Source organism: Callithrix jacchus, chromosome 12, assembly GCF_049354715.1.
Source record: "Callithrix jacchus isolate 240 chromosome 12, calJac240_pri, whole genome shotgun sequence".
Taxonomy (NCBI): Eukaryota; Metazoa; Chordata; class Mammalia; order Primates; family Cebidae; genus Callithrix; species Callithrix jacchus.
Genome location: NC_133513.1, coordinates 94,625,786 through 94,652,271, shown reverse-complemented (window position 1 = coordinate 94,652,271; position 26,486 = coordinate 94,625,786). Strand labels below are relative to the sequence as shown.

Genomic DNA, 26,486 nt, shown 5'->3' with positions numbered 1-26,486 from the left:
TCACTCATGCCAGGACTATGCTTCACGGCCTGTGAGAACCTAAGCTATGGAACCTGCCAACTTTTAGGGCTGCAGTGTCGCTGGACCCCCATAGGTGGCCCGTGGTAAGGGGGCATCACTCGAGGAAAAGGAGGGCTCCTAGACGGGGAAGGCCACCCAACTAGGGGCTTCTTGAGGGCCGGTGCTCCAACTGGCCGCTTCCTGAGGGCAGCCGGTCCTCTGGTGGCCTTAGGCAGGGCCTCGAAACGGGGCACACGTGTTTGCAGCACCAACTCTGGTGTTTCCACCAAGCGCTCCCGGGGATGCGGGTATGGTGTCAGCGCCCCGGCCCCAGCCCGCTCCCTGAAGTGGATCCAAGGCCGCAGGTGTGAGGGGCGGGTCCAGGGCTCGGCCCGCGCCGCCCCATGTGACCCGGTCCGACATGGTGTCGCCTCCTCCTGGGGCAGCGGCGGTGGCGGCTCGGGTTGGGCTCCGCGTCGGGCCGGCCCCGCGGCCGCTCATGGGCAGCCAGGGCCGCTCGGGGCCCCCCGGGAACGGCGGGGCAGGCGAGGGCGAGGGCGGAGAGGCGAGGAAGCTGCAGGAAGGGAGGGTCGCGAGGGGGAAGCGAAGGAAAGGGAAGGGGAAGGGAAAAGCGAGCGCAGGGCAAGGCGGAAGAGGAAGCGGGGCAGAAGGGAAGCCCGGGCCGCAGACGGCGAAGGAGGCAGCGGGGCCAAGGGCTGAGGCGGGAGCTAGGGCAGGCCCGAGGGAGGAAGCAGAGGGAGGCGGAAGCGTGGAGGAAGGGGCGAGAGGCATCAGGGGAGATAAGGAGAGCGCAGGGACCGGGAAGGAGGCGCAAGGAAAAGAGTATGGGAAGAAAGAGGAATGGAGGGTCAGGGCTAGGCGGCGGGAGGGCGCCAGGCCGGGAAGAGCACAGGGACGAGGGGGCCAGGCTTGGGCCGACATCGCGGGGACTGGGGCGGCCATGGCGGCGGCTGCCGGGGAGGAGGAGGAAGAGGAGGAGGAGGAAGCTGCTCGGGAGTCCGCTGCCCGCCCGGCCGCGGGGCCTGCGCTCTGGCGCCTGCCGGAGGAGCTGCTGCTGCTCATCTGCTCCTACCTGGACATGCGGGCCCTCGGCCGCCTGGCCCAGGTGTGCCGCTGGCTGCGGCGCTTCACCAGCTGCGACCTGCTCTGGCGCCGGATAGCTCGGGCCTCGCTCAACTCCGGCTTCACGCGGCTCGGCACCGACCTGTAAGCGTCCGCTCGCCCGCCCGCTCCCTGCCCCGGGCCGGCCCAGCATCCCGGGAAAGGGCGGGGCGCCGCGGCCTGGTGGGCCCAGGGTCGTGTCGCACCCCTAGTTCCGAGGCCTACACCTGGCCTCCGCCGACACCCTTTCCCGAGCACTCTCAGGGACCCCACTGCCCCTCCTCCCCAAGGTCTCCATCTGAGGCAGCCTTCCGAGAGCATCCCTCAGTGGGTACCCTCCCCTATGGGCTGTCCTCACAACTAGTCATCTTAGGCACTCTTTACAGCTTTCCGTTGTGTCTTTTTGCAGAGGTTTAACTGCCCTGGCTCCTTAGCCCCAGAGGAGCCAGGTTGGTCTATGTGGTTTCTTCGTGCTTTGGACCACTCCCCCCAGTCCAGGTCTAGGACCCAGGTTCCTTAAGTGGTGTATCATCATATTTTTGTGGACTTTGATCTTCCATCCTCCCTACCCTCTTCTAAAGGTTGTTAAGCTTCAGGTTTCGGACCCTAATGGAAGGCCCTCCGTCCTAGTGTTCAGCCATAGTTTATGACTCCACGCGAAAATGGGGGCCTGCTTGAGGCAGGAGGCTGGAGTTGGTCTAGGCTGTGTACAAGACATGGTATTGCAGTTTGGCCTGTTTTTGGTAGGGTCTGAGACCTGTGAATTAAAAACTTTCCTCAGCCACTTAAACTGTTAAATAGGAAGAAAAAACCTGTAGGGAATTGAGGGAGTGAGCTTTCAGATCGCCACATATTCCACTCATGTTTTTAAAAAGGTAGTTCTTTCTAGCACATTATGACAACATTAGAGAAAGTTTTTAAAAACATAAAAAGCTATAATACCATCACCTCTAGACAATTATTTTCATTTAAAAAACTTTTCAGGTGCAACATAGTTGCTAACTTACCGATCCTAACAGAATAGATGCATAGTAAATGTTTGTGGGCTGTCCCATGAGATTGAACATCCCTCTGCTATTAAACTTACATGTTGTGTTCAGCTTTTTACTATTAGAGATAATGAAATCACGCATTTTTGAGTAACATACTGAAGTATAAGTCACATGTCATACCATACATATTTAAAAAAATTAGTTCCTTAGGATAAAGTCTCATGGAGGCATTATAGCAAAGGTTATGCTTTGCAGAGGTGCTGTACCAAGTTATAGGGGGATCAGTACAGAGTGAAAAAATTTTATGTGAGAATTTAGAAAATCTTTGCTACTTTGGTGGGCATTTAAGGTATCAAAGTTGTGTTATTTTGCATCTCTTTTACCACTGGCCGGGATAAATATTTTCCCAGGTGTTTGTTTCACCTGCGAGACTGTCTGTTTCCACTCTTTGCCCATTTATTACTGGGATCTTTGTGTTTTTCTTATAAGTTTGGAATCTTTGTGGGTCTTAGATGTTAGAATCTAGTCTGCTGTCTTTGATCCAGATAGTTTTCCCAGTCAATTGATTTTACTTTACTGTTTTGCACTTTATTAGGCTCTGTCAGTCTTTTGTGATTTTTTCCCCTCTTTTTCCCCCATAGCTGACAAATTTACAATTCCTCCACAGACCTGATAAATCTGTTTTCCACTGGTTTTCTTATAATTTTATTATTATTTTTTGAGACAGTTTCACTCTTGTCTGGGCATAGGCTGGAGTGCAATGGCATGATTTCAGCTCACCACAACCTCTGCCTCACAGGTTCAAGCAATTCTCCTGCCTCAGCCTCTGGCGTAACTGGGAGTATAGGCATGCACCACCACACCCGGCTAATTTTGTATTTTTAGTAGAGCTGGGGTTTCTCCGTGTTGGTCAGACTGATCTTGAACTCCTGACCTCAGGTGGTCCGCTTGCCTCGGCCTCCCAAAGTGCTGGGATTACAGGTGTGAGCCACCATGCCCGGCCTAATTTAATTTTTTTAATAGTTAACACTTGCATCAATATCACTTTTGGTGCAATAGGTGAATTCAACTTACTATTTTTGTTACATAGCCTCAATGACTACCAAGTTATTACAACTTTGTTAAGTAATTCTCTTTCCTTTGTTTTGGAGAGCTTATTTTGCTATATGATGTTTATATATACGTATATACACACATACATATGTGTGTATATTGGATCTATATCTGAACTTCATTTTGTGTCACTGATATATTTTTCCATTTCCATACCGTTTTAAATATTGTTACTTTTTGGTAGAGTCTAGTATCTGTCAGGGTAAGATTATCCTGTTGGATTTATGTGTGTGTGTCACCTTTACACTTCTGTTCAACTCCCCATCAAAAAAAAAAAACAAAACATTCTGCGCTTTCCCAAGAACTTTTGTGGTTTTCATGATACAGTTCTCACATATCTGTTGTTGCACTTACTCCTGTGTATTTCTAAATATGTTTTGCATTTCATTTTTATTGCAAATATACTCTCTTTGGCATGTTTTCTGGCTGGGTATTGAATATAGAAAGTGTCTATAAGTAAATTTTGGATTTGTGGTTTTTAATTTTATTCTAGGATGATTTTGTTCATGATAATGATTCTTTGGGACTTCTTGGGCATGCAGTCTTGTCACCCGCAGAAATAGTTTGTTATTCTCCTTCAAAGAATATTAGCAGTTGACCTATAAGAGAAGTTGTCTAAAATGACTGGAACTCAAGCCAGCCAAGGCAAAGTTTGGCTTTCTTTCTCTTTACAAAGGGATTGAGTGAATAGCTGGGCGCGGTGGCTCAGGCCTGTAATCCTCGCACTTTGGGAGGCTGAGGTGGGTGGATCGCCTGAGGTCAGGAGTTCAAGACCAGCCTGGCCATCATGGTGAAACCCCATCTTTAAAAAAAAAAAATTGAGTGAATAAATGAAAGAAGTTGTGTTTATTTTCAAATGCTCTAAAAGAGAGATATTGGGAATGAGTCTACATTCTGTAGCAGTAATAACAAAAGAATGAAAATGAATTTATGAATTTATGGTATAAAATGCTTTGAGATTGCCAAATGATATGGCTTTATTATTTGACCCTGGTAACATGTGTGTTTTGATTTCTTGCCTGTGTCCTTGGGTAAGGTGTCCTGGCCTTCTAGGAAGTTGTTTTACCATAGCCCTTGATAAAGAGCAGGGTCACTGCTTGGGTTTTCTGGGTTAAGGGAAGAAGTTATGCGTATTACAGCAGGTGGAGAGAATGTTTACCAGTGTGGTCTGTTTCTGGACAGCTGCAGCGACTTAATAAGCCACTGAGAGAGAGAGGTGGTTGTCATCCCTGGAGGGAGAAGGCATATACCCCAGTCCACTTAGGAAGTCAGCGAACCTGATTCCAAAGTACAGCAAAAGTATGACTGGATGGTGGCAGAGCTGTCGTTCGTGCTTTGGACTAATTAACTGCAGACTAGATAAGTCAGATGAGTTTTTATCAGCATTACACAAAACTTGATTTTATCAGAAGCCACATAACCTCACTGGTCCTAGGTTTTATTATCTGTAAAGAATGGGAATAACCTTGCCTGGTAAAATGAGGCTTAAATGTAGAATGCTGGCTAGTACAGCATTAAGCAAATAGTAAGCACTCAATAAATTGTAAAATGGGACTTTTTAATTGCTTGGCTTCTCCTCTAGTTAGTCTGTATATAGCAGAAGTGGGGCTGATTTGACTTAGAGGTGCTGCCTAAAGACAAAGGGGAAAACACGCACACACACACACCCTGCTTGGTTTCTTTCACCTGTCCTGAATGTCTTTGGAAATATGACAGCAGAACCTGTGGACTTGGGGCCTGTACTCAGGGCTGAAGAGCCCCTTGATTCTCAGAAACACAAACTGCTAAGGTTTACTGACCTTCCGGCCCAGGGCACGTCTTATTCAGTTTGGCTGTTCCTAACTGATCATAGCTTTGTTGAGTAAGATGAACTGCTTTGGTTCTTTGTGATTTGCTAATGGTCTTATACTTGTGCTTGAAGGCATTCTGGACACTTTAAAACCACAAACAAATAATTTGCTTCCCATTAGGCCTCTTGCCTGAACAGTGAACACTGGCAGGTATCCTAAGCTTTTTTTTTTATTTTTTAAGGGACACAAAGATAGTTTGAGTCAGTCATCTGATTTACAATCAGTTTTGTTTGGAGATTTTATGAAGCCTAGGGGAGTAGAAATATCCTGAATATAATAATAAAAACCAAAGAAATGTTTCATACGGCAATCTTTCAAATTTTCCCTAAAGAGTAAGAGGACAAACTAACCTGTTTCAGTTTACAAGAACAAAACAGTACACAGTATGATGGGGGAAGAGCAGGAGTGCTGTCTGCAAATTCTGATACTGAAAATTAACAAACACAAATAATAGAAAAAATATTTCTGTGTAATGTAAAGCTATTTTTAAAAGATACTATTGCCAAGTCTTATGTTAAGGAAAGCTTACTTAATCCTCTTCCTCCTGAATTAAGTGCTACATATTCTCAAACAGGAATTTTATTTGAAATAGCCTTTGAGCAGTTCCTGGGTGCTCTCTTGCATTTGCCTATGATAGATTTGCCTGGAATTAACAATAGGTGTTTAGGGACTGAGGCTCCTGAGGTGTTTGTCCTGGCATGTACATTCATTCCTGTGGAGGGGTCCTATAGCCTTGGAGCTCTTTGAGGCTGGGGGCCTGGGGTATCTATTTCAGTGATGATTAACGTCCAGAGTGGTGAGATAGACACAGATAAGCAGAGTGTGTTTATTTGTTTTAAAATGATTGTGCTTAAGAGCATTTTCTTGACCCAGAAAGCATATAGTTTCCTAATTCTGAATGGAGATGGTATTGCTAACTGGTTACCTTTAAGGCCTAAACTGTGATCTTCAGAAAACAATTAACAACTCAAAGTAGCTTAGGTTTTCTCCAGTTTTCTGCCTTACCCAGGGAGGAGAGTCACCTATTTGTTCTCTAGTTCACTGAATGATTTCATATATGGATGTATTTATTGTCTTTAGCATTTGGAAAGGTCTTATTTTTAATGGTTTCTATGAGTTAATAAAATAGAGTTTAGTTTACAAGTTCAAAATAAAACAGTACACCTGTGGAAGCAGGGCATGCTCTAGTGCAATCACTACCTCCAAATGCAAACTAGAAGAATGGAAGAGGCCTTCTCCTCTAAGACCATGAGAATATAGAAGCTGTTTATATTCTTTCCAGGGGCTGAATTTTCTAGCTTTCAAGGCAGAAACATGGAGAAACCCAGTGTCTTCACAGTCTGTGAGATGAGCAATCTGTAGTGTGAATTCATACTGGAATGAGAACTCTGAAAATATTTCAGTACTCTATACTTTTCAGCTTTTAGCACCTGGAACCTTCATCTAAGGTAAAGATTGTGCTTGAGCTGCTGAAATCCTCAACTGACAGTGAGGTCACTGAGGAAGTATACAGGTTTTTTAAAAAATTATTTTTGAATATGTGACTTAGAAGAATTACTTGTGTGTGACAACTTAACCTTAGCTCTGGGTTGACCCTGGCACTGGATTAATTTTTGGTCCTTACATGTAACCATGGAACAGGGAGAAATTTAGGCAGATTCTTCCCGAGACCAGGCTCCAAAAATATTTGAAAATTAAGATGAGATCAACTGTTTGAAAAAAAAGAGGAGAAAATTGGGTTTTGAATTTTCAGTGAAAATTGGCAGACTTCCCACTTTGATCTGCAGAAGCTGACTTTTGCTAAGCTTCAGAATTTATCTCAGGTGTGTCAACTGAATCAAGGTTGAGAATCCAGAGATTTGGTTTACTCTTGAGGAAAGTCCTTCCTATTCAGCAGTCTTGCTCAGATGGAACTCCAATTGTAATCAGTTGAATCAAGATGGTTTGGTAATTAAGAATATATTGATACACCTTGAATCATGTAAATATGTGAGCTTTCTTTAAAACTGCGTATGAGACTATGTGGAGAAAGAATTTACCTCTTGTTAAGGGTTTGGTTGCCTTGTCTCAATTTTGAGTCAATTCTTCATTTTATCCAAACTGTCCACATTGCCCTCCCTGGAAGTCTGGGCCACCCAATGGGCCCCTGTGCCTGCTGCCCCTCTTTAGCCCACAATTAATTGCCAGCACATTCTTTCTTCTTCCTCTTCTTTTTTGGTATTTGACATGAGCTCAAATTGCTGAGAAAGGTGACAACTGTGAAATGAAGACAGGGCTTGGAGACACCTTAAAAAATACATGCAAAGGCCACTAAATGACAAGAGCAGACTGCCAGCCTCTTTCAAAACATCACCATGTCTGTTGACTTTCCATTCCTTGTCCACAGCACAAAATTGGAGGTCAAAGAATCATAAGAGTTAGAGATGGAAAAGACATTTGGGGTCAGCCAGTTCATCCCTCCGCCTTCTCCTGCCCCGATTCCAAATCATTCCTTACATTATATTTTCTCCCCCAGCTCTTGTACAGTTTTCACGGTCTTCACTCAACCCTGGCTGTCACCTTTGGGGAATGATGCTGGAGGTTCTCTTTAGTTTCTTCTCGGCAAAGAGAGACATTGCCTGTGCCCCCAGTTGACATTCGTGAACTTCTTTGTTGGTGGTCTTAGCTGAGAGGCTGAAGGATAACTGGATGTGTCTCTGTTGCCTGGTGATGGGGCTTTTTTAGACAGAATTGAAGCGCATTTAGTGTATGATGATATTGGGCAAGGGATATTGCGCAAAGCGCTGGAATGTAGGGTAGCCATTGATGAATTTGTTCCTTGACTTTTGTTGTGCGAGTCTCTTGACCTGGAGGAAGATTCGTATTTGTATGAAGTGTGTGGTATTGGGACAGGTGGGCAGAGATAGGAAATTACAGTGAATAGGAGTTTGATAGGAACCCTAACTTGATAGAATAGGTTGATTGATAGATTAAACAAACAAATAAGAAATACTGGTCTTGTGTGGTAGTAGAGGACTATTTTTAATCGCTACATGTTAGGGGAGAAATAGGGTGGTGGTTACTGTACAGAAGCTTCAGTTTAGAGTCATATTGAGGAGAACAGATGTGCTGGAAGTAAGTATTTTGGATTAGGGTACACTGCTGTTTTTGTGATCTCCCCTTTAAGAAAGTAGAGAAAGGGAAGTCTTATGCTTACTGGCTGTGTGGGTTGGAAGGGGGAATGGTCATTTTTAGAGGCAGCTTTGGAGGGATACCCCCAGCTCCCCCGTCTTGTTCCAGCAGCTGTTGGGAGCAGTCCGAAGGGGGTATTATGTTTCTTCTGGTAACTCTGCCAAGAATGAGAGGAAATCCACAATCTGTGGGTTTTGTAGCGGGGATGAGGATGGGGTGGCAGGTGATGGGACAGGGAAATTAAATTGTTTTATAGTAAATATGTTGAGATACTTTTCCTGGAAAGCTGTTTCACTGAAAGGAATGATATTTCCCCTGCTCACTAACCCTGTAATGAGTTCCTTCTCTTTAAAGAAAGGAAAGTAGTCTTTGAGTTCTTCTTTTTCTTTTTTCCCTGTAGTTCCCACTTTGACCTCCCATGTTTCTTTGAGTTTTTCTTTAGAAAATCTACCTTGAAATGTTGAATCAAGGTTCAGATATGGATGGTATGTGTGTTTGTCCCCTCTAGAAGTGAGTTGCTAAGGGAGAACTTCATCCTTATCTTGGGTGCAGTTTGACTTGATCATAATGGCCTAGAAGCTGGAGATGTAGAAACTTTCTGGGTGACGTCTGGTTCGTATTCTCCCTATCCCTTCATTCAGCCTGGAAGGGCACTAGGGATTTTAAAGTCTGGTCACTTGGGTTGAGAACCTGTTTTGATGATTAATATAGAACACAGTTTCATGATTAAAAACAATAAAAACTCTGGGAAGCAGAGCAGTGTAATTGTTTCTCACATTTCAGATAAGGAGTCTAGGGAAAAGTCATTTCGAGGGTATGAGAACAAAGTCTACCTCTTAGTTTGCTAGTGCCTAATTCATGTCTCACTTAGAGGAAGGCCTGTTCACTTACCCTGCCCCTTCTCCCCAAATTGGCATCTTTCTTGCCATTGTTCATTTTTAGAAAGTACTAAATCAGTCTTTCCAAAAGTTGTATTGTGGGATTCTTGAAAAGCTAATTTTGTAATCAAATTAGTGGGGGAAATGCTATGTACCACATTCCCTCTCCTGGGGATCACAATGCCCATTGGAGATTAAAGGCACTGGCAAGTCCTGTGATACAGGGACCTGTTTAATTTTGTTTCAGCCAGCATTTTGCAAATTGTTTTGACCATAACATTCTTTTTTTCACTGCTGAATATCTCTTTAACATCTTGCAGAACACACATACTGATTAAGTGCCGTGCAAATACAGAACCTAACCAATGCCAGGAAGAAAAGGATTGAACACAGTCAAGTTCTGAATCTTAAGCTCGTTCATATAAAGGACCAGTGTTATGCTTAGTGCTTCTGAAACTGTCTAGACATCTTTGACATGTGGTTGCTGTGTTAAGATACTTTATCTGCTCAGATTTCTTTCCTTGAGCCTCTCTAGAATAAGAATTTGGAGGCTTTGGTTGAATTCTTGAAGATGTGGTATGTTACACATTTTGAGAAGGGCCTTTGGAGCTAAGGTATTGTTACAAGTGTGACTTGCCAAAGGGAGAACCACGTTTTGGAAACTCTTGCTTGAGCAGTTCCAAAGCAATATCTATCAAAATACCTATTATGCTAGGACCATGGTTCTCACTTTTTATGTTAAAAACTTAGTTTTGTATGATGTTAGAATTTTTGATAGAGGATTAAAAGTGAATGTCATTTTTTTTTTTAAAAACAAATTTCAGAAAATTGAAAAAGTTGTTCATGATTATTTACACTATGTACTTGTTCACTCTCTGGTGTGTTAGTATTTGAACAGAATTGTTTGTAGCCCTGACCTTGTCTTATATCCTTTGAGGTAAAGTTCATATATGTTCCTCTGAACATGCAATCTTCATTTTATTTTCAGCAAATTGTATCATGGGCAACATTTTGGCTTAGTGTTTGATAGAAATCCCTGTAAAAGTGTGGATTGTCAGTTGAACAAAAATAAATTCTATATATTGTTTAAAATTTGATGGTGCACTTATTCAGGGTTCCTGCTATTCCACTTGTCTGCACAGTGATGGTTGAGAGCCACTTTTAGAAGCATAAAGTGGTTTAAGACTTGATCCTGTGGAATTTATGACTAAATTAGACAAATAAGATGTATAGCTGTGAAAAGCTAGCAATGCCTAGGTGTATGGTAGGTTCCATCTAACAGTTCAGATGATGTGGAGAGGAATGTTTGGAAGAGTCATGGAAGTAGAGGCGCTACCAAGATTTTAAATAATGGATGAATTTGACTAGTCCCCAGAAACATTAGTCAGGGGCAGAGGTAGGCTGGTGCTGACAATGTCAGTGAAAATGTCGATATATGAGTGAACGTGGAAGAAATCGGCTTGGTGGGAGTTCAGTTGCATAGTGTGAAGAATGAAAAGTGAGTTGAATGGGTAAAGTGGGTTGACAATTGGGGGTCTTTCAAGGGAGGTGTGGGTCAGTTCAGTCAGCTCCATGCCCTCTTCATGCATGGTCTTGTCCTCATGCTGGCATGTTTCCTGCAGTCTTCCTTCACTCTGAATTTTGGGGCTATTCTCTATTCCCTGGCTAAAAGGATAAGTAATTTAACATGATATAAAGATTTTTTTTGAACTTTAATTATAAACCTCTGCTACTGAGGCTATTGGAAGATCCAGGCTAATGCAAGCATAAATGAAAAGTTAGAAGGTTCTTGTCTGGGGAGGAACAGCACGGTTGGGGGGAGCGGGGAGGTTGGGGAGGGCTAACACTGGGAGAAATGCCTGATGTAGGTGCCGGGGGTAGGGGGATGGAGACAGCAAACCATGGCATGTGTGTACCTATGCAACAATCCTGCAAGATCAGCACATGTACCCCAGAACTTAAAGTACAATTAAAAAAAAAAAAGAAGATTCTTGTCTTTAGCTACTTAAATACTTTACACTAAAGCCAAGTTCTTAGCATTGATAGGAGAACTGGTGAGTACAGGAGGCAATCTGGGGGAAGATCTGGAGAGGAAGAGGATAGGAGAAATCTAGAGATGGTGTTAATTTAAAATTCCAGGCCCCAAGGCTGGGCGTAGTGGCTCACGCCAGTAATCCCAGCATTTTGGGGCCTGTAATCCCAGCACTTTGGGAGGCTGGAGCAAGTAGATCATTTGAGGTCAGGAGTTCAAGACCAGCCTGGCCAACATGGTGAAACCCTGTCTCTGCTAAAAATACAAAAATTAGCTGGGCGATAATAGCGTGTGCCTGTAATCTCAGCTACTTGGGTGGCTGAGACAGGAGAATTGCTTGAGCCTGGGAGGCGGAGGTTGCACTGAGCCCAGATTGTGCCACTGCACTCTAGTCTGGGTGACAGAGTGAGACCCTGTCTCAAAAAAATTAATTAAAATTTTGTGTAACTCTGTTCTCCCCTCCTTGGCCCATGCCCCTTGACATGGCCTTGCTCTACATTGTGGACACTTTCCTGAATTTCCATCCACATTAGTAGGATGTTATGGAAATCATGCCATCCATGCAGTCGGTCAGCATTAGTGGCTTCCAGGGGAATCAAGCGGCGAGATAGGACAGAAAGGAAAATTGATCTGTGTTCCAGGAGTTTTCTGATCTCGGAGATTATGTAGGTTTAAGACTTCTTCCATATACTTATACTCCCCCTTCCTTCCCTCCAGCCATTTTTCTTCAGAGTAGGTTTTTTTATTTGCTTTTGGTTTTGGGGTGTGAGCAAGGAGAGGGGAAATGAAAGGTCATTCTAGATAACTGCCTAGATTAATTTCTGTCCCTCTGGACTCACTTGCCAAGATTTTAAGGGGCCAGATAGCTTACTGTGGGTGCACGTTGTGTTGTTTTGTTTAAAATAGGTCATGTGCCCAGGAATGCAAACTCTAATGGTTACTCTAATGCAAACTCTAATGGAAAGCTGAGAGGGAGGGGCCTGGTGGAAGAATGAGCCTGAGGCAAGAGAAGGAGGGCTGGGAACATGGCTGTTCAGCCAGGCCCACGGGCCAGGTCCTCCATGTGTTAACCAGGCATTAATTTTTTTGAGAGGAGCACCCTCACTTTACATTAGTAAGCAAGTGGAGAAATAGCCGGCCAGAAGCTGCTTCAAGGCTGGGAGCAAGGGTCCAGGGTGAATTCCAAGGGGCATCTGCTCCTGTCTTCTCAGGTACTTTTCTTCAGCTGCCTTGTTCTACTGACCCCCTTTGACTGGACAGTGACACATTCCCACAGGGAGGGAGGGATACCGGTTTTCAGAGGAAGGAGATATTTTTAAAATTCCTTTAGATTTTTCAGGAGCTGAAGCCAATGAAAATGTAGATATGATTTGGCCAACAGATAGGGAAACTGTAACCATTCAAGATGGTTAGACAAAAGAGATGAAAAATCTGAGTTGTTAAGTTGTTTTTAAAGAAGTAGAGCTTTTTCAAGTCTAAGCCAAAGAGAATTTTTTTTTCAAAGTCTAAATTTGAAGGACTACAGCCAAGTATTTTGATTATGATGTTCATCTTGGGAGAGGATGCTTGCACCCGCTGTTTGGTAGCAGCTTCTAAAGTTCAACTTTGAAAGGTTCTCGGTGCTATGATCAAGCCCTCAGGGGAGTGTTTTGACCCTTAGTAAATTGTCACATGGCAGTTAAGTGACCAGGGAGATGAGAGAAGTGCTGTCCTTATTCTAATTCAGGAAATATGTCCATTCTTTTGCTTTTGTTTTCTCCCTGCTATGATCTAGAATATTCCCTTTTTAGTTTCATCACCACTTATTAATTTTAGACTAAATTCAAGAAAAGAGGTATAACTGTAAGCAGTCTTTTCCTTTATATCTGGGAGGGATTTGCAGATAAGAGTAGACAGGGAAGTCTTTTTTTTTTTTCCATTGAGAGTTCAGTTCCTTTGACCCATCCTGTTAAGTATCTTTTACTGTCCTCAGTAGTTTGGTAGTGTAGGTAGCTCTCTAGTGATTTAAAACCAGGGGCTACCTTCACCCATTAGAAGAATTCAGTAAAAGATTTTAGCCTTAACATGTGTATAGCCAAATCCTAATTGTTCAGCCTGAAAGATAACGAATGTTTGATATTGGAGGAACAATTTCTAATAGTTATAACTAAACTAATTAGAAGAAAAATGAGTGATTATTAGTCATGTTAGTGATGACACCATTAGTGGCTGTTATCTACTACTTATATTTACGTAAAGATAATTAACCTTTTTTGTAGCGATTTATAACATATTCTATACTTTGCTTTAGGTGTCATTTTTAAAAACAATCGTGTGAAATATTATCCTCATTTTGTAGGTGAAGAAATGGATAATTAGAGAAGTTAGTTACCTGTATTGTATAATTAGTAAGCTGTTAAATTGGGATATAGATCCCAGTTTCCTGAGTCTGCCTTCTATGCTTTTTCAATTTTATTTAATCTGCTTTTTAGTTAGAGGTAAATAGGAAGACATACTATCAACAATTATGTGATATATTTTCAACAATTGCTGACTTAGTAAAGTACCATCTATTAATTTCTTTAGACCAGTTATTATTATTTCTTTTTTTGAGACGGAGTTTTTCTCTTGTCACCCAGGCTGGAGTGCAATGGTACAATCTTGGCTCACTGCAACCTCTGCCTCCCCAGCTCAAGCAATTCTCCTGCCTCAGCCTACCAAGTAGCTGGGATTACAGGCACCCACCACCATGCCTGGCTACTTTTTGTATTTTTAGTAGAGACAGGGTTTCACCATGTTGGCCAGGCTGGTCTTGAACTCTTAACCTCAGGTGATCCACCTACTTTGACCTCCCAAAGTGCTGGGATTACAGTCATGAGCCACAGTGCTTGGCCTAGACCTGTTATTTATGGAGACATAATTTTATGTAGTGTCTCCTCACCTCTACCTTTATAAATTTAACTTAGTTTTAAAAATATCATTACTTGCTATAGTTGTTGCCAAAATGTTTTGCAGCCCTTTCATTTGTCATTTCTAATGGCAGTATATTCCATTGCATTGGTATACTATTCTCCCCCACAGACAGACCTTCGGGCTATTTCCAGATTTTAGCTCTAATATATAGCTGCAGCTATAAATACCTTAGTAAAAATTTTTTCTTTTGAATTATTTCTTCATGATACAGTGCTCAAAGTAGAAATGCTAGCACATGAACTGTCACTTAATGAATTTTGTCTTAAGAGAATTCCTTTCTGAAAGACTGTACCAGCTTAATGTGCTATAAGCAACATGTAACCAAATCCACACTCTTCTATCAAATTAAAGCTAGTGTCAGTTTTTTCTGCTTATAGATGTGAGGTGGTACTTTAAAAATTGTTTTAAGGTCCAGGCCTCTAAACTATTCTTGTAGGATGTTTCCTCCAGTGTTTTACCATGAGTGAACACTGTGTGACTGTCCTTATCCTCCGTCAGACATGGATGATAGCTCCCTTAAAGTTTCAGAGATAAAACTTATCTCTATAGTGTTAGTTAAAAATTTTCCCCTACTCTGTTACTCTGTCTTGCTTTTAATCTTTTTTCCCTTTAGGGTAGCATTTCAAATTTAATAGCACTAAACTCAAATACTTTATAATTAATACATTTCTATTGTTTCAATAGAATAATTTCTATTCCATTTCAGTTGGGAAATTATCTCTGCTCTTCATTGAAATATATATATGTTTTGTTTTCTTCTAGTTAAACTTTTCACAATCATATTTTTTGGAATTTATTATATTGTGGTATGAGGTGGCAGTCTAAATCAGTTTTTTGCTCTATTGATATTCAGTTATCAACAGCATTTATTATTACTATTTTAATGAGCATTTGAATATTACTCAGCCATAAAAAGGAATGAAATAATGTCTTTTACAGCAATTTGGATGGAATCGGAGGCCATTATCCTAAATGAAGTAATGCAGGAGTGAAAACCAAATACTGCATGTTCTCACTTATAAGTGGGAGCTAAGCCATGGGTACACACAGGCATACAGAGTGGTGTAATAGACATTGGAGACTCAGAAGGGAGGAAGGTGGGAGTAGGCAGAGTGATGAAAAATCACCTATTGCATACAATGTATGCTATTCAGGTGACTGGCATACCAAAAGTCCAGACTTCACCATTATGTAATTCATCCATGTAACCAAAAACCACTTGTACCCCTAAAGCTATTGAAATTGAAAAATTTGAAAAAAAGAAAATTAGAAAATATGTAAAAGCATAAAGGAAAAAATAGAAACGCTCAAAGTTGGCTATCCACAGTTAACTATGGGTGTTTTATTTTATCCTTTTGGTGTTCTTTCTAGCCATGCATATTATTCCCTCTCTCTTTTCCTTTTAATAAAGTCAGGAACATGCTTTACAAACCTAATAGCACTTATTAAAGTGATTTCTTTCCTTGGTTTACAGTTTTCTGTTTGTTATATCTTAAATTCCTATCAGTTTGGGCCATTTCTTGCTTTCTTTTTTTAAAATCAAAAATAGTTACTTATTGCTTATTTCTGATTGAACAGAATATACTTCCTAGAAATGCACTTATTAGAAATATAATTCCCACCACTTTGGGAGGCTGAGGCAGGCGGATCACGAGCTCAGGAGTTCAAGACCAGCCTAGCCAATATAATGAAACCTAGTCTCTACTAAAAATACAAAAAATTAGCCCGGTGTGTTGGCAGGCGCCTGTAGTCCCAGCTACTTGGGAGGCTGAGGCAGAGAATTGCTAGGCGGAGGTTTCAGGGAGCTGAGATGGTGCTACTGCACTCCAGCCTGGATGACAGAGCAAGACTCTGTCTCAAAAAAAAATATATGTATATATAATTTATATATATATATATATATAAAATTGCCCTTTATCAACACTTATTGATATGCATAAGGTATTGGGCAAATGAAAACAGTGCCTGACATATCGTAAGCACCACATTAAATGTTGGTTAAATAAATTATAATTGGAATCATGATCCAGAGAGATTTATAACATTCTATATCATTTAAAAATAGTATTCAGTTGGCCAGGTGTGGTGACTCATGCCTGTAATGCCAGCACTTTGGGAGGCCAGGGCAGGAGGATTGCTTGAGGCTGGGTGTTGGAGACCAGCCTGGGCAACATGCATGTATACTTATCTACAGTGAATGCATAGTTGCCTCTAGAGAGGGAAAGAGTCTTGGCTGGGGTTTCGAGAGACTCACTTTTGCAGTTGTTAAACTTTCATACTATCTGTGTGTTTTTTTATCCTGTGTATTTATTACTTTATTAACCAAAAATAATTCTATACAAATAAATAACACTGGGGAGGCAGAATATTATTTAGCTAGAAGTAAATTAAGTATCTTCTCTCTGCCTGCCAAAATCATTCTTTCTAACCTGTGTCCGTTAGAATCTTGAAAGCTGGACTTGCTTGCTGGCTTTTAGTAAAAGGTGGTAAATGTGAAGGTATAAGTAGAGGCTGGAAGAAATGAGTGTATCTCTCCCTGGCCAGCGAATTTCCAGGCAGTCATGGCAGTTATCACTCTGTGTCCCAAGCAGTGTACCTTCTTCTCCCTATTGCCTATTAACCCATCCCCAAATGGTGCTATTCCTGCTGCCTGTGTGCTCTCTTCTCCTATTGCTGTTAATTCAGTTCACCCAGAAAGTACTATTGACACTCGCTCTCCAATGTTTTAAAGAATTTAAAACGCGTAGAAAAGTTGAATGAATTGTACCATGAACACTTACATATTCACCACCTAGTTTCTATGATTAATATTTGGCTATATTTGCTTTATCATGCATTTCAAAATAAGTTAAAGATATCAGAATATTTACCCCTAAAGGCTTCAGCGTGCATGTCTATCATTGACTAGAGCATATTAGTTTATGGGTTTTTTTTTAAAGAAAAAAAAATATATATATATACACAATGAATTTATATTCGTGTGAACTGCACAAATCTTTTGTATCTTTTGATGTATTTCTTTTCTCTTTTGTATTTTTAGAGAGGGGGATCTTATTCTGTTTCCTAAGCTGGAGTGCAGTGGTGGAATCACTGCTCACTGTAACCTCAAATTCCTGGGCTCAAGTGATCCTCCCATCTTAGCCTCCCAAAGTGTTGAGATTACAGTTGTGAGCCACCACATCCTTCACGTTTGATGCATTTCTGACAAATGCATATATATTTTTATAACCGAAACCGCTTCAAGACTTAAATATAGAATATTACCTCAGAAAGTTTCCATGTGTTCTTTCCTAGTTAGTCTCCATCCCAACCCTGGTAGTAATCACTGTTCTGATTTTTTCACCATAGGTTAGTTGTCTCTCTGGCAGCTTTATAGTATTAGATTTTAAGTTTATGATCTGTTTTGAATTACTTTTCCTGAAAGGTGTGAGGTAGGGGTCAGGGTTCATTTCATTTTTTTTTCCATCTGGATATTCAGTGGTTCCAGGATTGTCATCCATTCTCCATTAGAATGATTTGGCATCACTGTGTACATTTTTAATAGTTTAAAGGACAGGCTTTTCTCCTTGGCTTTCTTGGTTAGTCAGGTATGGAGAGAGAACAGTTACTCCTTCCTGGTCTCCTAATCTGTTTACTTGTATTCTGAATGCCCTGAATTTTCTGTGTTTGGCAATAAGTTGTAGTGATTGGATTATCTGTTCTGTCTGGACATAGGATGACCAGTGTCCCAGTGAAGGAACGGGTGAAGGTGTCTCAGAACTGGAGACTGGGGCGCTGCCGAGAGGGGATTCTGCTGAAGTGGAGATGCAGGCAAGTAGCCTCTTGACATTTTTAAAGCTACCTGGGACATAAAAGCATAATGGAAAGTAGAAAATCTGGTCGTACCTAGAGGCTAATGGGGCTATCTTGGGTGGTGTGGCACTGGTGAGCCTTTGAACACCACAAAGGGGGCATCAGGACAACTTTTTTTACATTTCAATAAGGGAATATAAGAACTGTACTTTAACAAACAACATTTTTTATGATTATAAATAAATCAATGTTTATTGTAGAAATCTGAAGAAAAAGAAAATTCTAAAGAAGAAAATAAAACTAACCTGTAACTCCACCACTCAGAGGTAACCTCTGTTAACTTATACCATCAAAGGAAATAAATGAAATCAAGGTCCCAATTCATCTTATTTTATGAGTATTTTTCTTTAAATCTTCTACTTTATGGAGTTACTTCTTTATTCTTAGCTTCCTTGAGTCCTCTCCCCTACTATATTAAAAGGAAGGGTAGGATCTAAAGGTTTGGATACATATGTTACAGGAGTTAGAGCTTAGAGCAAGTGTCAGGAAATTTAGAAAATGTCCGTGGCACTGCTAATGCCACCAATTTTTATGCTTCGTTGATGCTAAATGACTTCACAGTTATTATTTGACTCCCTACAAAAAATTACTTCTTGTTGATTGGTTGCAGTGGTTAGGGAAAATTGGGAGTCCACATATCGGCATGACCTGTACCTGTGCTGAAGACACAGGCAGTCCTCCTCATCTGATGAACTTTTCTTTCTTGCTTGTGTCCGGTTTCCACTGGTTTCACTGGCATCAGATGCTGTGAATTGTGTGGTAATGGGTAGTGGTGGTGGTGGTGATGGTAAAGAAACTACAGGAGAGAAAGACGGGTTTTTATGATGACGGTCTTTACCCTCTGCTTCCCACATTTGCCTTTTGGGGCTAGTTTCAAACAGTTTGGCAAATAAACACAGAACAGTTACCAGGCTGCCCTGGGATTCTCCACTGTTCACCTGGCATGAACCTGGTTTCTTGTCCTAGGCAAATGGCTATTTACCAGATGGCTCTAAACACAAAAATTCCCACCCTCTCTGTTTGCTGCCCACCTGAGTGTACCATACACTCACGCAAGGGGGTGTTGAAGAGGAATGTGCATAACGAGTGAGAAAGCAGGCATCTGTACACACTCTACACATGTTCCATGTAATATATGCACACACTTGTAAAAACATCATGAGCAGAAACTCAGTTACTACAAAGTCTAAGCTGCATTTAATGGCCCGTCAAGTCAATTTGCAGAACTTTTCCACATTCCCATGACGCTTGTATTGAGTCTGGGGAAGAAACACAGCCCAGTTTGCTCAGACAGGCTTGGCAATAGGAGATGGTGGCTCTGTTCATGGGGATGAATCAGCTGTCCTTGTACTTTTCTTGGGACCTGGTAACTCCAGGACCCTATGTAGAATAGGATGGGTGGGATGTCCGCCTTGGGAAAGAGGCTTAGTTTCCACCAGAGAGGCTAGTATCTGACAGAGTTTTCTTTCTTCTTAAGGCTCATTCCCTGCCACAGGACTTGCCTGTGGCTTCTAGCCTTTCTTTCTCCTGTCAGATTGTAGAGGGAATCTTTAACTATTTGTGGATTTCTCTTATCAGTTGCCTGTGAGAGCTGACTTTTTCTGTAGCCCCTGAACTGTAGCAGAATGCTCTGGGGCTTTGTTTTTCCATTGCCACACTTACTCTCAAATACAGAAATGTAGATATCCCTGTGAGGATCTGGGTATCTAATCAGTACATTAGCATCCTGTCCTAAATGGCTTTATTCCTTTCACTTATAAATGGCCCTGTAGCTCTAACAGAACAAGAGAGTGGGGCTTCCCAGGGTTTATTCTACTCTTTTCTCCATCATACTTTAACTGATCTATTGTGAAAGAGGTATGTATGGGAGTCCTAGAACCTTGAAACTTCCCACTTACACTTTAAATCAGTGAAGATGCAGAATGAAAGAAAGCTATTTCACCTGGCTAGGAGATTTTTCTTTTCTTTTCTTTTGCGGTAGAGTCTCCCTCTGCTTCCCAGGCTGGAGTGCAGTAGTACCATCTTGGCTCATTGCAAGCTCCGGCTCCCGAGTTCAAGTATTCTCCTGCCTCAGCCTCCTGAGTAGCTTGGATTACAGGTGTGCCATTATGCTCAGCTAATTTTTGTATTTTTAGTAGAGACAGGGTTTCATAATGTTGGTCAGGCTGGTCTCGAACTCCTGATCTCAGGTGATCCACCTGCCTCAGCCTCCCAAAGTTTTAGGATTACAGGCATGAGCCACTGTTCCTGGCTGAATATTTTTTTTTTTTGACTGTTCTTACCCCTTGACCATTGAATTTTGTAAGCTCTGTCTACCCATGAGAAGTCCAGGTAGCCAGTAATTGAAACATTAAGTATTCTCCAATTAAAAGTGGTATTTAGTTGGTCTTTCAATTTTGAGTATCTTTTAGAAAGTCCAAGGAAGATTAGATCACCACAAAACTCAGTTACTCTAGTTTTCTGAGGGTAGCTGAGGGTTAGGTAATTTTGAAGGAGAGTATCAAGTATAGATAATTAGCCTTGTTGGTAATCCTTGCTAAGTTGGGGATTGACTAGTCTGTTCAAAGATTGGAGTTGAGTTTTCATACTGTATCTTGATAACTTTTAAATTTTATTTTCCATCATTTCAGTCAGATGCCTTGGATGCAGCTAGAGGATGATTCTCTGTACATATCTCAGGCTAATTTCATCCTGGCCTACCAGTTCCGTCCAGATGGTGCCAGCTTGAACCGTCGGCCTCTGGGAGTCTTTGCTGGGCATGATGAGGATGTTTGCCACTTTGTGCTGGCCAACTCGCATATTATCAGTGCAGGAGGGTAAGTGCTGCAGGTTTTTCCTTCCACCCTTTTCCATCTTATTCTTCAGGGACATTCTGCCTGCCTCTGACTTTTCTGTCTTAACTCCAAAGAAGTGAGGAGACCAGAAGGGTTTTCCATTTAGAGCAGAGAGATTTTACCAAAAGCAGTTAATAGGGTTAGCTGGAGAAGGAAAACAGTAAGAGCTTCTAATGAAAAGTGAAGCTGGTTTTGATCTTCTCCAGGGGAAAATTTATTTTGTCTTTCAGCTCTGTTCAGCCCCAAGTGTGCTGAAGAAGTAAAGGTATCTAGAAACTCAGCATCTTACTGAGCTGAATTGCCTAATGCTTAGCAAATTTGGATGTCATTGGAGACTTGGGCTGTTTCTGGAGAGTTGTTCTCTTCCTACAGAGAGAATAATTGGTTTTTGGGGGTTGGCTCCTTATTTCTCTCCTAGAGATGGGAAGATTGGCATTCACAAGATTCACAGCACCTTCACTGTCAAGTACTCGGCTCATGAACAGGAGGTGAACTGTGTGGATTGCAAAGGGGGCATCATTGTGAGTGGCTCCAGGGACAGGACGGCCAAGGTAAGGTGGTCTCCCCCTTACATACTATTACTTCCTCCTGTCTATAGGAAGTGGGGTGGATGGAGCCCTGAGTCCCAGGATTGGCTGAGAGCATTGGCTGGGGGCAGGGGAGAAAATGACACAATAAAGGACTCACTTATGTGCCTCTGGCATGCAGCTTGCCATGCCAATCGTCCCTGCCAGCTGGACTGGGAAAGGAGTGGACAGTGGCTGGGAAGGTTGCCACTCACTTGCAATGTGGCGTGAACTCAAAAACAGAGGACCTGGCAGCTTTTCCTCCCTGAGTTGCGTTTCCTCAAGTTTGTGGGTTGAGTTCTGACCCTAATATTTTATTTTAAAATCTCCCTCCTTTTGCTTGCTCTCTGTTTAGGGAGGTTGATTTTTCACCACCTTGTTTATAAGCAATCAGGCTGATAATTAAAATGTGTTTTCACTGCTTCTCTGGAGAGTGATGTGGTCAGTAAGTAGTAGAGACGATGAGAGAGGGGTGGTGTTTGTTGCATCTTTGCCAAATTGCCCGGTCCACAGATATCCACCAAAGCATAAAAGAAAGTGAGGCTGATAAATAGCATGACCCTTACTTCATGGACTCCACTATGTCTGGGTCAGATAGGCTCCCACCTGGGAGACAGAGAAGTCTTTCTCCAGGCCTGAGTCCAACAGCCCTAGCCAGGGCCTGCACCTTTAGGGTTGCTGCAGGAACTTTGCTGACAATTCAGTTGGTGCCGGAGGCCCAATAGTATCTTGTGTATTTCCTAGTATCTAGGTTCCATAGTGCTAACAAGGAGCAAAATGCTTGCTGGTGTGTCAGCAAATGGGCCTCTAAAACACATAGGGAGAGGACTCAGGAGAGGGAAATTGCAATCTTTACTCAGAAACTTATCTGACTACATGTACCCTCTGGTGATTACACATCCATATAGAAATATTGCTAATTTATATAAAAAGAAGGGCTAAATATGTTCCCTTCTTTTTATGGAAGTTTCTCCTCCTTTTACTATTTTCTTCCTTACTTTGTACTCTGTCAGAGAGAATGAACAGAAGCTCAGAAGGCTTGAGAAAAATCCAAATCTTTTGAACTAACACGAAACTGAATTTCCTGTCACTTGCTTCCTATTACCTTTCTTCATACTTAGGCTTCTGATTGATTGGTCACTGTCTTTGTACCATTCCTTGAAAAGATCCTGGCCTAAACCTGTTTTACTGCTTAAAAGTCAATTTGCATAGAAATCTTTTGTGGCATGTGTGACCTAGGTATTCCTGTCTTATTCTAGCATCTTCCTTTCATGGCTTCAGGCTTCCCCAAGGTCCTCCTTTTCAGTGACACCTCTTTCTTCTGTTCTCTGTGGTCTGATACCCAGGGCAGTATAAAACCAAGCTTTATAACCACAGGTAGCAATTTGAGGGCATGGACTGCTTCCAGGTGAAGAATAATAGCAAATTTATTTGAAGTATTGGGTTAGTTTCATGTTTAAGTACTAATTTAGCCCTATTTAGTATCTTAGATTTTTAAAAAGATCTAACATAGATACTTCCTTCTAAAATTGTCACTGCAGTCCATCTTCTTCCTTCTGAGGATTTCTTTTAGGTCAGTGACAGAATCCTCTTCTCTGGTCCTGAAAGCTGGTCAGCTGTTTTGTGGCTCCCCTGTGACCTCTCTGCCAGCTCATCTTTCCTGGCTCTCCAGATGCTGCCTGGGCTTCCCTACTCTCTGTTGTTATCTTTGCATCCAGCCACCTTTGTTATCCTGAGCCATTTTCACATTAGTGTACTCAGTTTGTCTTTTATAACTGAAACATCATTTCTTTTCAGTGACATCTGAAATTCTACAGCTGCTTCTCCAGGCTTCTAATACACCTGAACCTTCATAAGAATTACAATATTTGCCTGTAACCATCTATTTTTGGGGAGTTCCCCGAATATGCACTGTATTTTAGGAAAGAGATTTATTTTATGGGGTAAAGGAAAGTAAAACAATCTCTTTGCAAGACCTCTGAGCTAGGGACTGTTCAGAGAACCCTCTTCCTTCCCCTGTCCACAAGCCCAGTTTCATATTTACTGTGACTTACTTAGCTTGGATTGTGTCTCTGGGCTTTAGTGGGGCCAGCCCCATCTTGAGATATGAACAGTTGGTAACTTATGTTCTTAATGAGCCTGGGCTGGTACTAACCATTCCTTCATTTTCTCCTTTATTTCTCTATTCTTTCTTATGAGTGACTACTGTGTGTGAGGCACCTGGCCTCTTCAGAGGTAAAGAAGACACAGCCTCTTATCCTTAGGGTGAGATGAGATGTGTGTACCTGGCCATGCAGCTGATTGGAAGCTCTAGGGAAGGAGCCAGAAAGTTTAGAGGGTGGAGAGATCAGATTACATCTGGCTTAGAAGGGAAGATTTATTGTAATAAGAACCACCATTATTGTTTGCCTGATACCTACCAAATACGGTGCTGCTGTGCTAGATGCTTTATACTTTTCTCCTCTTTTCCACACTATAACCCTGAGATAGGCATCATTTCCCATTTGACACATGAGGAAACAGGAGCTAAGAAGTTATCCCTAAGATCAAAGATAATAAGTAACAACTAGGGTTCAAATCCAGATTGGTCAGATGCCAAAGCCTATGCATGCTTTCTCTGCAACTGCAGGCTGCAGGTAATATTTTACCATTTAGGTTTTTCTTTGTTTTAGGATTATTTTCTTAGGATAGATTTTCAGCGACAAAATTACTGAGTTAAAGGCTTTGGTCATTTTAAAGCTTGTGATGCATATCACCAGTCTGCTTTTTAAAAGAAATGTACAAATGTCTACTCCCACTGAATCTTTTCTAGGGATGGATCTATTTTGAATTTGGCCATGGAGGGCAAAGATAGGATCAGCATATTGTTGTCATCTCCTGTCCCTCCGGTGCCAGGATGGAATCTCATGTTTCTTGAGGCTGATGTGCTGCTGGGCCAAGCCAGGAGGGCCACTTTCCTAAGATCATGCTCAGAATTGGTGGCATGCTTCCTAAGCCACTCCTGGAGACCAGGAACCTTATTTTGTGGTTTGCAGAATTTAGGAATCAGTCTTCCCTTTCCGTGGAGGACATTAGTGAATTCAGGCCTAGGCCGTCCCCATAGATTTTATAATCGGAGTCCTTAGTGTCTCCTCACCCTTTCAGCAAGAATCTGCCTCCCAGGGAGTTTGTGTCAGGGAAAAGGCAAAGCTCTCTTCTTAGCTGGGCTGCCTAAAAGAGAGTACATTGAAAATGTATCTAGTTATTGCCAAAGGGGACTGACTATGGAGTCCAAAGAGTAGGCCTGAATCGCAGCACCCCGGAACAGTTGTGGTGTTTACCTTTGTTTTCTGCCCCTCCTCATTTAGGATATTCTTGTTACATTTATTTTCTTTTCACTGTGTTGGGAAAAGTAACTCACATAATCCTCCCATCCCCCACCCCATCATACACACAAACTCTAAGAAACACTTTCTCCTTTCATAGGGAAGAGTTATCATGTGACCCTAAGAAGGCAGGACCACCCCTGCTCCATCACCTACCCTTTAAACTTGAGGAATGTTTTCTTTAAAGTTCTTCCATCTAAGGTCCTGCCTGAGTTTTGCGTGTTCCCCTTATAGCACTGCTGGGACCTTAAGAGGTCATTGATCCATCTGGCTGCCTCTGGATCCCTCTGTGGCTGCTGTCTCAGGATACTCCTGTACGTTCGAGGTTTCCTTTCTGTTTGGTTAGAGGCTTATGTCCCTGTGTGTGTCATCTAGGGTAGGGTGAGGTGAGGGGGAGCCCTGTGCTTAATGGGAGATGTCTAAATGCACTGACTGCTGAGAGGGCTCTGTGAGTGTTGATTAGAGTTAAGCCCAGAGTGGCTGCTAATGTACATTCCTGACTGATAGGGACCAGATAATGTGCTCCAAGCAATATTTTTAACCTGTAGGAGATATGGAAGCTTAACAGAGTTAAGCTTTTCTGCTACTTTTGGTGACACTAGGTGCTAAATTCCCTGCTGACGTGAATAGTATTGGATCCTGGGCATTATCAACAAACAAACAACAACATACCACCTTCCCACTTGGAAGTCTCTCTTCTTCCATTCTTTCCTTACCTTGCATCTTTCTTTTTACTTCTCTCTCTAATTCTATTGCTGTCCCCCCAAATTGTGCCTTGATCTTCCACCCTCTCCCTACTTCTCCAGAGTAAAATCTTGGTGAGAGACAGGAGAAAGGAAAATCCACAAATATAGGAAAGCAGCCAAAAGAGGCAAGCCCCACCCACCCACTTCTCAGTCAGGTCTCAGCTGAGGAATGTGGAACTTCTGATTCCCCAATATAAAGTTGGCTGGTAAGTAAGGGCTGTCAGTGGAAGTAAAAGAGGGTTGTTAAGATGGAGAGCTAGGGCTTCTCTGGGTGGGTAGGTGAGCCAGAAGCTGCAGAGGGCCCTCTGCTGATACCTGAGCTCTGTGTGTGCAGGGCAGGAAAGATGCCCCATTTCTCTACCTCCAATAGTCACCCCTCCCAGAGCACCTCTCCTCCCCACTGATCCCAGGCAATGCCAATGAGAGCATCTCCTCTCCTGTTTCCAGGTGTGGCCTTTGGCCTCAGGCCGACTGGGGCAGTGCCTACACACCATCCAGACTGAAGACCGAGTCTGGTCCATTGCTATCAGCCCATTACTCAGGTAAGGGAGACATATTTGGATGTGATTTTCTCTTGTATAATAATGCTTTTATTTTACTAGATCAGATGAGCTAGAAAATCTTCCACTTGTGTATTCTAGGTTGCTTTGAGCCACTGTCTTGGAGATTTTTTAATCCTCCAGAGATTTGAGGTGTTTAGGTCACTTTATATATGCGTGGGATTGAGATAAACTTTTAAATATGAATTTCCTAAGCATCTAACCTCAGAAATATTAAGGAAATAATATAGGAATATATGAGAATATGACAAAGAGTCCAGCTGTTACCAGGAGTGTCCCTTCTGAAACAGTTGTCCTCTGGTGTTGTTCCCAAAGCAGAGGCCTCTTACCACCCCTGGGAGCTGACAGCATCCAACTTGCTCTCACAACTCATATGTCTGCTTTTTTCCCCTTGGAAAATGTCCTCTGGAGTATCCCTTACAGACTTAAGTCATCAGGAGAGGCTTGGGGCCC

At 42.2% G+C, this 26,486-nt stretch overlaps 1 protein-coding gene across 18 annotated transcripts in view; it reads left to right on the top strand.

The window, feature by feature from the left end:
- The first annotated feature begins 256 nt into the window (after positions 1-256).
- The window catches only part of FBXW4 (F-box and WD repeat domain containing 4), an 82,914-nt gene continuing 56,684 nt past the window's right edge, over positions 257-26,486 (top strand). For 7 of the 18 annotated variants that reach the window (XR_013525090.1, XM_078346343.1, XM_078346341.1 and 4 more), the window contains exons 1-6: positions 414-1,227; positions 17,825-17,920; positions 18,163-18,228; positions 20,593-20,778; positions 21,215-21,347; positions 25,921-26,015. Coding sequence is in view for 16 of the 18 variants with exons in the window: in XM_078346343.1 (XP_078202469.1) it covers positions 422-1,227; positions 17,825-17,920; positions 18,163-18,228; positions 20,593-20,778; positions 21,215-21,347; positions 25,921-26,015 (1,382 nt within the window). In the remaining 2 variants the exon portion in view is untranslated. Of the gene's footprint in view, positions 366-413; positions 1,228-17,824; positions 17,925-18,162; positions 18,229-20,592; positions 20,779-21,214; positions 21,348-25,920; positions 26,016-26,486 lie in introns of those variants that run through there. The other 11 variants (XM_078346345.1, XM_002756540.7, XM_078346347.1 and 8 more) reach the window with 4 other exon arrangements.